Source organism: Calidris pugnax, unplaced genomic scaffold (genome assembly GCF_001431845.1).
Source record: "Calidris pugnax isolate Ruff unplaced genomic scaffold, ASM143184v1 scaffold292, whole genome shotgun sequence".
Taxonomy (NCBI): domain Eukaryota; kingdom Metazoa; phylum Chordata; class Aves; order Charadriiformes; family Scolopacidae; genus Calidris; species Calidris pugnax.
Genome location: NW_015091082.1, coordinates 31,695 through 42,355, shown reverse-complemented (window position 1 = coordinate 42,355; position 10,661 = coordinate 31,695). Strand labels below are relative to the sequence as shown.

The 10,661-nt window shown below is 50.3% G+C and overlaps 1 protein-coding gene across 1 annotated transcript in view; it reads right to left on the bottom strand.

The window, feature by feature from the left end:
• Positions 1-1,020: 1,020 nt before the first annotated feature.
• The window catches only part of TRADD (TNFRSF1A-associated via death domain), an 18,814-nt gene continuing 9,173 nt past the window's right edge, over positions 1,021-10,661 (bottom strand). Inside the window, exons 4-5 of the mRNA XM_014957368.1 lie at positions 7,565-7,757; positions 1,021-6,417 (exon numbers count right to left, since the gene is read on the bottom strand). Of these exons, the coding sequence (XP_014812854.1) occupies positions 6,110-6,417; positions 7,565-7,757 (501 nt within the window). The 3' untranslated portion in view covers positions 1,021-6,109. The remainder of the gene's footprint in view (positions 6,418-7,564; positions 7,758-10,661) is intronic.

The window sequence follows — 10,661 nt, the reverse complement described above, 5'->3', positions numbered from 1 at the left end:
AGGTTTTGGGACCTACTACCCTTTTTCGCTTGCTCCCACGGGGTGAGAGTGAAAGCAGAGGCTTTAATTGCTGCACGCTGCCTCTGTGGCTGCCATGGCTTGGGGAGCCACGCGGGGACCATGGAAGATGTAGGACTTTTCTCCACTGGTGCTTCTGGTTGGTTGCTGTCTCACCTTCTTCCCGGGCACCAATCCATGGATGATTCGTTCATTTTGCTGCCAGCAAAGGTGCCCTTGGTCTGTCCCATGGCATGTCACTTGGTCTTACAAGTTTGGGTCAGTCATCTTGTTGATCCCCATCAGTAAGTCAGCCCTGCTGGAGTCCAAAAGTCCTTCCACCCTCTGTGGGGCAGAGCCCTGCTCCTTGTCACTGTATTCCCACAGGCATCAAGCCATGGTGGTAAATAAAGAAGGGCTGATCTTGTGATTTTTTTTCAAGTGCTGTCTGAGGTTTAAGTGAATCAGGGTGAAATACTGCTCTGCTGGAGTTTCTGGCAGGAGGGGCTTCCCCGGGTTCAGCTGTCAGGTCAGCCAGTAGCTTCCCCTGCAAAGCTGCTGGAGAAGATTTAATGTCCAAGCTCCTTGGCTCCTCACCTACGGGGCAGGCACCCTTGTGAGACGGCTCACTAATAGTGAGGGCACTGCAGATAACAGCGATGCCGTGGCCTCAGAAGAGTCCCAGGTACGTAACAGCACTGAAAGAAACACGGGGAGCTCTACCAGCTTTGGGACAAACCTCTCCTTCTGGCCACGTTTGCAAAAAAAGGCTCATCAGAGGCACAACTGGACAAAGGTGGTGGCTTAGCTTGGTTTCCACTTGAAATCAGAGCCATTAACTCACTGGTGGGGCACCAGCTTTGGGGTGTCAGTAGAAACATGCCATTTTCGGCAGGAGCCCGTTGTGAATCCTTTGGTGGTGTGGCCTGGTGGTCACCAGCTGGTGTGGCCAAGGTGGCCAGAACTTCAGCGAAACCCTTTCTTACTAGGGCATTAAGTGTTTAATGTAAATCTCTGAGGCGCTTTTTCATCAGAAGTATGTATTTATTTATAAAAAAGAATGGGGGAAAAAATAGACCAAAGTGCTGGTTTTTTGGATTTTTTTTTTTTTCTATAAAAGACAATTCCTTGGAGGCTGAAAGTCCTAGGCCTGAGCATACATGGCAGAGCAGTCCATAGCTGTAGACGGCTGATCCAGGTATGATGCTGAATATCAGGGAAATTTGGAATGAGAAGGTCAGCAAGGGATTTTCCACCGATGACTAAGGGACTTCACCACACACCTCCTACAGATTTCAGTTAGGGATGTGTGGCCAAGTCCCTTCAGTGGCTTTAGAATTCATTTCAAAGAAGAAAAACCAAACCCCTCTTGACTCCCATTCTGGTACCTCCTGGGGTTCAGGTGCACGATACCAGAGGTTCCACGGTTAGACCAGAATTTTCCGTTAAACTAAATCACCAGTTTTAGTGAATTTGAGGCCCCTCATGGCTGTCTGTGCTTACTGTTGGTTTCAGAGGCTGCTGGGGCGTGACTCGGCGGTGGCTCTAAGGTGCCTTTTGAACCCACCAAGGGGAGGTGACACGGTGGCCCAGGTGGCAGGACCGCTCCTCAGCGCTGAAGCGGATTTTTGAAATTAATGGCAAAATGACGAGGTAAAGAAAAACCCCACCATCTCCTCACACTGGGAAAAAGCCCTTGGTCTGGAGCAGTGTCTGCACCAAGCACGCTTGGTCAGGCTCGTAATTTTTAAGTGCTTCCAATCAATAATGGTGAACTCTTTCCTTCTTTTTGAGTCAAGTACTCTTTTCACCCGACAAACTGCTCTGCTGTCAGCAGCTGTGGCGTGTGAGAACTTGGAAGAAATCTGTGGAACTGTGGAAGAAATCACCTTCCCTGTCTGCCCTGATGGTGCACTGTTGTCTTCAGCAGGGGAATTAACTGACGGTGTATTTTTAACAAGCATCTAAGAGGGTTAATCTCAGCCTTTTGCTCACTCTGCCCTCCAGGACAGTTTGATATTTTTCCTTTGTGACAATTTTCTACCCGGGTATACCCTCAGGTTTACTTCTATCAGATGCCTCACCCCAAAGTTGTAACTCTCACTCTCCTCTTTGGTATTACCCGCTTGAACGGGGTAGCTTGGCCACGCCAAAACAAATCATTCAAATTCTCGTTTGGATGGATCGTCTCTTCTTTTTGGCAGACTGAAAGCAGCCTCCTTCAAATGTGAAACATTGCTAAAACTACAAAAACAATCTGTACCACAAAAAAAGCCCTCTTGAATCCCTTCCTGTAAGCACATTTGGGCCTGGTTTCTGCGGTTTGCTTTATACTTGGTCTATTTCTTTTTCTTTTTTTTTTTTTTTAATATGCAACTAATTAGCATCTTTAGTTGCTTTTTATATCGTGTGCCAGTTTGCTACATGCTTGATTCTGAAACATCACCACCCCACCCTCCAAAAATATATATTTTATTTTTTTTTTCCCCAGACATATCTCAATAGGTAGAGAAGAGTTGTTATGGGATAAGGCCAAATCCAGCAGCAGCAGCAGCGCTGCCCATGGCTTATGGCCCACACTAGGCATTATTAATCTTTATAAAGAGTGGCACAGGGGTGTCACTTGCGTGCCTGGCATCTGAGTGGGTGCAGTATGGGTGCAGCCAACTTGGGGAGGATGAAAGCTGGAGCCTGCTCCTCTTCCAAAGGTGAGACAGCCCTCGGTCTGGCAGACAGCACCGCGTTCGTGGTGCACAGGGCAGGAATCCCCAACACCCAGCTCCTCCTCGCTCGTTGCGTTACTATCCCAGGTAAAGACACGCTTCTGATTTCTTCAACAAATCTCTGCTAATGTGGTTTTTCTTGTTTTTTTTTTGTTTTCTTTGAGTGCTGCTTCCTTCCCTGCCTGATGCGAGTTCCCCTGTCTTTGCACGCTGGTGTAAAACCACTGTAAAATCTTCTGGGTAAAACAGAAGGAAATTCAGAGTCAAGCCCCAGCCAAATGCCAAATCAGTGCAAATGACATCACGATCTGATCGATCTGCTTCATTCTAAAGCTTCTGTGATAATTGTCTCTATCTGTGTTTGTGCCAGATAATACTAAAATACTAAAAAAACCTACTCTTTTGGCAGGAAAGGAGTCCCCTTGAAACCAGAATCGAGTTTTCATTGAATCTAATGACGATAATGATCCATCACGGGAAAGAAGGTATGAAACAGCCATTGCTATGGTCCCAAACCATGCCATGTGCTCAAGACAATTCCACCACGGAATATCACTGGAAAACCCTTTTCCTGCCAGTCTCTGCAATGAAGGCACCTGTGAATGCTGTTAAAGATGATGATATTCCAGAAAGGCTGCCAGGAGTTCCAGCACTTAATGGCACTTTTGAGAAGGAATCTGTGAGTAAGAGGAAACACATATACCAATTGCTGGCAGAGGAATAAAATGCACAAGGTTTGCATTAAGAAAAAAAAAAGCATTCATGCTTAGTAATAAGCATGAATACAGTAATAAGTATACAGTAATAAGAGCAAAGAATTTTTTTGGACTTGAAGTAGATGCTGAATAACAAGCCTTTCTTGTTCTGAGCATTAACAGACACTATAAAAGCTAGAAGGCCTCACTGCTCAGTGGCTGTCTTATAACTGTATATAAAAGTTTTGCACGTGAATAGCTAGCCCAAGAGCTTAGAAATGTTCATTACAAATGAGGCAGGCTATGCATATGACCTTGTCTTCTAAAAAATCATTTTTGCAAAATCAAGAGCAAACCCTCTTGCTGTTAAAGTAATTTTCAAGTTTCTGATGTGGTTTTGTTTTTTTTTTTTGTATTAAAAAAATGTATAAAATATCATTTGCCAGGTGGGTTGCTGCTAAATCGAGTTCCGCAGCTGGGATCTGGCAGGAAGGCTAAATTGAGGTATGGTTCCACAGCAGCCTAAACTAACTAACATCAGCGGTGCTGTGCTGGTCCCAAAAGCAAAACTGAAGAGAGAAGATTGCTTCCTTTTGGGAAAAGCACTGGTACTACTGGGGGGTGGGTGGGCGGGATGGAGCAGGAATGGAAGAGATGAGGCTGTACCAGCACTGACGTGGAATGGCTTAATAAAACGCTGTGGGGCCACAGTCTCTGTTGAGATGGTGCCTGCGTGAAGCCCTGCTTCCTTTGACGCTAAGGGCAAGACGGAAGCAGATTCACACCTCGAAAACATTCTCCCCATCTCTGACCCCCTCCCTTTCCTTTCCACGCTGTGTAGGTGACCGCGGGGATTCAAAATCTGCAGAAAAAAAAGAAAAAGCCAGGTTTCTCAGGCTTAGGCTGGGGAATGCAATGCTCAGCATATCTGATTGCCATCCAAACCCTCCTGATCCAGCTCATCAGTTGGCTGATGCTCACAGCGTGCGCTGTAGCAGAAGCAAAGGGAGCAGCACCGGCCCCCAGAGCTTGGGTCTGAGCCCACGCCCCAATCCCACCTTGTGTCCCTCCTTACTGAATTACAGCTTTGACTCCAGGAAGGATTAAGACATGAGCTGGGGTTTAAAAGGCCACCAGGGTTTGCCTGTCTAAAAGCTGGTCCTACCATGACTGCCAGAGCCACCCTCCCATTCTGAAATAATTTCCAAGGCCCGCTGGCTATTTCCACGGATGGGAAGGGCAAAGAGGGGCAGAATCAATGAAAAAGGTTAAGTAAAAACGTATCAGGAGAGTGTAGGGACTATGTCAAAGGAAATCAATCTGCTGTTGTGCTTCGTGGGATGCTAGATACGTGCTCTGTGCTTTGTCATGGGCAAAGGTGTAAACTCTGCTCCGTTGGAGTCTGCATCAACCGTACCAGGAGAGAGTCAGCTTCTCCACAGGGACTGAAAGCACGAGCCAGCCCTGGGCGTTATGGGCTTTGTCCTTTTAAGCCGTTTTTAACCCTCAAAATCAGGGCAGGTAAAGCCAGCAGCCGGTGCCCAATTGTCACACAGTGACAACACGGGCAGGGGAAAGGCTCCGTGCAAATCCTGACTCTTGCGAGACGCGATGGCGTGAGGTGTCCTCGGGAACTTGGAGCAGTTGGGTTCCTGGGTTGGCTGGGAAGTTAAGCACCCAACTTAACTGCTTAACTTAAGCAGGTCGAAGCGAAGAAGAGAGCGAAGGCACTGGCAGCCAGCTCCTCAGAGGCGACTGTTTGGCTCTGTGGGTCAGGTTCAGGATGGCATTTGATGCTGTGACACACCTCAGAGCAGCAGCTCCAATCTGTGCTCCACAGGTAACTTGCTGATGAGGAGAATATTATTTTCCTTCCAGCTCTGTGTGTTTTGTTTTCCTTTCCTTTGACAGATGCGGGCTTCCTTGGGTTGGTGGGAAAGAGCTAAGCGTGATGTAGTCAGTATATTATTGTCCACTATGGTCCCGAAAAAGTTGAGAATCATTTCTCTGAATTTGTCTTTGTCCATATTGCTTGTTCAGTGCCTGAAATTAGCTCTACAGAAGCAATCTCGTGCCCTGTGGGAGATGATGACTGTCCCAGGTAAAAGGGAAACCTTCAGGTGGTGAGAGGTGGGAATGAGCTGTACTAGAGTAGGGCAGGACAAATGCACTTACCACAGATTTTCCTTGTTCGAAGAACAAAGAAGGAAAATAGTATAAAATTGACTTTTCCTTAATTTCCCTTCTGTCTTTGCTTGATGTCGTGCCTGAAGGCATGAATGTCTGACATATAAAAAAATATACTGCAACCCTCCAGGTGATGGCCCTGGGCCACAGCCTGAGAAACAGTGGCATTGTCTGCTTCCTAGAGAAGTTCTCCAAGATGCCTTCCTTGCTCTTCTCCTCTCCCCTAGGGCTCTCTAACTGTCTGGCTGCTTCCCTGTGACGTTTCAGTCCTGAAGGAAGTCAGGCTGAAAGCCTCTCTCATCAGTTCACAGGAAGGTAATGTTGGCTTCTGGAAACAGAATAAAACAAGGAACGTCAGAGGTCCGTGCTGGCCTCTTCCCCAGGCATTCCCATCTACATGGAATCCTGCGGTGATTTTCAGGACTTTACATTCCCAGACGCTGCAGCAGTCTCTTACACTAGCAGAAGCAAGAAAGCTCTTAGCAACGCTGCTACCCTTTGGGGTCTCTAGGAGCAGTCCTCATTGGAATGGAGGCCCAAGAGCTCCTCAGCCAAGCTGATGAGACCGTTTTCCTCCAGGGCTGCGACCAGTCGTGCTATTGTGGCCTTCTTCCCCTCCGACTGGATGAATCTGAGAAGCAGCTGATAGGCTTGTTCATATAGTCCCTCTCGGTCGTATTCAAGGGCCAGGTTATCAATGACAGGATCGCGCAGGGCCCGGCAGTTCTTCTGCAAAGAGCGACCCACTTGCTTCCACTTCTTGGACACGAGCTTGGCAAATTTCTGGTGGTCGTCTGGTGTGAGCGTTCTGTTGGCTGAAAGGGACAAAGGGTGGGTAAACCAGAGGAGTTTCGTGGCTGATGTGACGCAGCTTGGGCCAGCCCGAGGTCTGCTTGGTATCTTGCAGAAGTGCAAGAGCAGTGAAGCTAAAGGGACTGTCCTGCCGTGGCCCTGGGGTCTTACACACAGGGCTGTGACGGCATGGGATGCTTGGTGACACTGGAATGCTCTGATGGCATTCCTCCACCGCTGGAGAGGGAAAATCAGGTGGAGTAAGCCTCACCTCTTGAGATGTCATAGAATCATGGAATGGTTTGGGTTGGAAAGGACCTTAAAGACCATCCAGTTCCCACCCCCTGCCCTGGGGAGGGACACCTCCCACCAGACCAGGTTGCTCCAAGCCCCCTCCAACCTGCCCTTGAACCCCTCCAGGGATGAGGCAGCCACAGCTGGGGCAGTCCAGCTTCTCTGGGCTTCTCTGTCCCTGCTCCCTGCATATGAGCCGGAGTCTGCCACCCCCTGGGCCAATGCTGGTGCCTCAGGAGGCAAACTGAGCACATGGCGACGCACTTCCCTGCTCACAGCCATCTGCCCTGGCTCATCTGAGCTCCCTGTCTTGCTCAGGTAGGAGCTGTTGACAGGAGCTGTTGGCTCTTTAGCGCTGGAAGCTGTTTACACAGCTTAAGGGTGCTCAGAAATGATCTAGGTGATCTCAAGCTAAAATCGCCATGTGAGACTATCCGAAAGCTCCCTGCAGAAAGCTGGTGTACTGCAGGGAGCCTGGAGACATCACTCTGGGCTCAAAAGCAGGGCCGATGGTGTCCGTAGTAACCTTCCCAGGTCTCATCCCAACCCATGCAATTAACTCGCCTCAACCAAATGATGTGGAGGAAGAGAACTACTCTGTACTCTCCCTTTCAGTATTAAAACATGAGCAACCTGGAAGAGACACAGCCCCTGAAGCATCTGGTTCTGTGCCACCCCAGAAAGCAAGCAAGTTGAGGCCTGATCTGAAGCAGTGTGGCAATATCTTAGGACGATGGTAATCCCTTCCTTATGGGATGCTGGGAATTCCTTGATTTATGTGAGGCAGACCCCAACATGTCGTCACGTTAATCCTCCCTTTTGGGCTTTGAGGTGAGGAAGAACCCAGGGCTTTCTTGGTCAGTTCTAGCTACTCACCGAACTGTTGTCCCTGAAAGATAAAGGTGACTTGTGGGGAAAGGGAGCCGCCTTGAGAAGGACAAGGTAGAGATGGGGAGTTCAGAGACGGGCAGCCTTTTACAGCCACGTTGTTGTTGATGCTCTGGTGAACGATCAGGCTCTTGAGGCATTCCTCCAGCTCTGTGATCTCCTCATCCCGCAGGCGGTCAGGCTGTAAGGCAAACAGCATCATCAGTGAGTTGAGCCAGGTTCACCACCTCGCAAAGCTGCAGATGCTCCGGGCGGAAGATGATGGTGCCGAGACAGGAGCAATGAGACAGCTATTGCCTGTGAACTGACCAAATGAGATGGTCTGCTGGAGTTCTGGCTGTAAATGTGTGACTGTGAATCTGGAACGTGATATGAAATAGGCAGTCTCCCCCTTCTGGGTTTCTCACAGGCAGCAGTGAACACTTACAAGTTGCACAAAACTGCTACTAGTCCACGTTTATTTTCAGCAGAGAAAAGGCAAGAATGAGGGCGCACCGCAGGCAGCGTGGCTTCTCTGGCTGGCACATGAGGGTCAGACCCACGGAATTAGGGTCCCAACAGCTCCTGGCCACCGAAGCAGGCAGCTCCTGCTACCCCCTTCTCTCTTTTTGCCACTCTTATTACCTAAGTTTTGGTAGTCCTGGATCTTCTCCAAGAGAGATTTTCTTGCTAACCAAGAGAAAACTAGTCCACAAAGCAGGTAATGAGGAGTAAAGAAGGGAAAGCACATGGGAAGAGTCAAACTTGGCGAGTGCTGTGACTCAGTCTACTGTTTATCCCACGTACAGTAGGTACCCAGCACTGCCCCCAGCCCATGACAGCCGTGCCATAGTGTCACCTTTCTGACTGTCGCGCTGTTAGGTGGAGTCAGATGGAGTGGTTTTGGGGAACTGAGAATAAGCCCATGTCTCATGACCAGTCAGCTGGTTCAGCAGAGGGAGGGAGCAGCAAAGCAGAAGCTGACAGGGTGTAGGGTATCACACATTGTTTGCTTCAGGGGTGAAAGGTCTGCATTTCATTCTCTGTGCTTACAGAAAAGCAAGCTGGCAAAACACACTCTTGTGCCTAATCCTCCCAAATAGATGGTGACTACCTATATCTCAGGACCATCTTGATGGAACCAGAGCTATAATGTATTGCTAGTTCCAGGTGGAAAAAAAAAAGAGGAGAATCACAGAATCACAGAATCACGGAATTGTCAGAGTGTGAAGGGACCTCTAGAGATCCTCCAGTCCAACTCCCCTGCCAAAGCAGGGCTGCCCAGAGCACATCACTCAGGAGCATCCAGGCGGCACTTGAAGATCTCCAGAGAAGGGGACTCCACACCCTCCCTGGGCAGCCTCTGCCAGGGCTCTGCCACCCTCACCCCAAACAAGTTCTTCCTCAGATTGGAGTGGAACTTCCCCTGCTCCAGCTTGTGCCCGTTGCCCCTCGTCCTCGTGCAGAGAGATCTCGTGCAGAGAGATCTCAACAGGCCGAGACCAACGGGATGAGGTTCAACAAGGCCAAGTGCCAAGTCCTGCACTTCGGTCACAACAACCCCCTGCAGCGCTCCAGGCTGGGGGCAGAGTGGCTGGAGCTGCCGGGCAGAAAAGGACCTGGGGGTGTTGGTCGACTGTCGGCTGAACATGAGCCAGCAGTGTGCCCAGGTGGCCAAGAAGGCCAATGGTATCCTGGCCTGTATCAGGAACAGTGTGGTGAGTAGGGCCCAAGAGGTGATTGTCCCCCTGTACTCGGCACTGGTGAGGCCTCACCTTGAGTGCTGTGTCCAGTTTTGGGCCTCCTACCATAAAAAAGACATTGAGGTGCTGGAGTGGGTCCAGAGAAGGGCAACAAAGATGGTGAGGGGTCTGGAGAATAAGTCTTATGAGGAGAGGCTGAGGGAACTGGGGGTGTTCAGCCCGGAGAAGAGGAGGCTGAGGGGAGACCGGCAGCGGCGGCAGCGACGAGCCCCGAGGTGAGCCCGGGGAGAGGGTCGGCTCGCGCTGCACAGAGGGGTGTCCGAGCTCAGGGACCCCCAGCTCACAGCCCCAGCCCCAGCGGGAACCCGGAAGCCCGCAACAACCAATCAGGAGCGGAGGGGGCGTGGCCAGGAGTCAGGCGGAGATTTAAAGGCGGCCGGAGCAGGCCCTCGGGCGCTCGGCGAAGCGGCGGCGGCAACGTCACCGGAGTGCGGCGCGTGACAGGTGAGTTCAGGCGGGAGGCGGTGACCGGAGAGGCCCGGCCTTCTCAATAACGAGAGCTGAGCAGTGCGCGCAACTTCGGGCAGCAAAGAGATCAAACCATGGTCACAACTCGGCCGAAGGCTGTTAAAAAAACTGAGCGTGCCCAGAGGCCCCACGCAAACATGCAGGCACCCAGTCAACGGGCTGCATCGAGTGCTGGAGCCTGGCACTTGCACTGGAAGGCTGTGGAGTCAACACCTGTGTGAGGTGTGAGCAGATCAATGATCTGCTTAGTCTAGTGGCTGAACTGAAGGACGAGGTGGCTGAACTGAAGGAAGAGGTGGAAAGACTAAGGTCTATAAGGGAAAGTGAAAGAGAGTTGGATTTGTTGTGCGAGGCTCTGCAGATCCCCTCAGGAGAGGGAGGTGACCCAATGAGCAGAGGGGAATGGACACAGGTGCCCGGTAGGAGAGGCAAGGAAAACCTCTCACAGCCCCCCTCACCCTTCCAGTTGCCTTTGCACAACAAGTATGGTGCACTGGATGTTGAGGGAGAGGCAAATGAGAAAGTAGAAGAAACATCATCTGGGGGGTTGCCTAAAGCAAACCAGTCCCCCCCTCATATCAGTACTTGTACCCAAAAAAAAAAGAGGAGGGTAGTTGTTATTGGGGATTCCCTTCTGAAGGGAACAGAGGGCCCCATATGTCGGCCAGATCCTTCCCACAGGGAAGTGTGCTGCCTCCCAGGGGCCCGGGTCAGAGATGTCACTAGAAGGCTGCCTAGTCTGGTAAAGCCCTCTGATTACTAGCCATTACTAGTTATGCAGGTGGGAAATGATGAAGTTGAAACCAGAAGTTTAAAAGCAATCAAAAGGGACTTCAAGGCACTGGGAAAACTAGTTGAGGGATCAGGGGCACAGA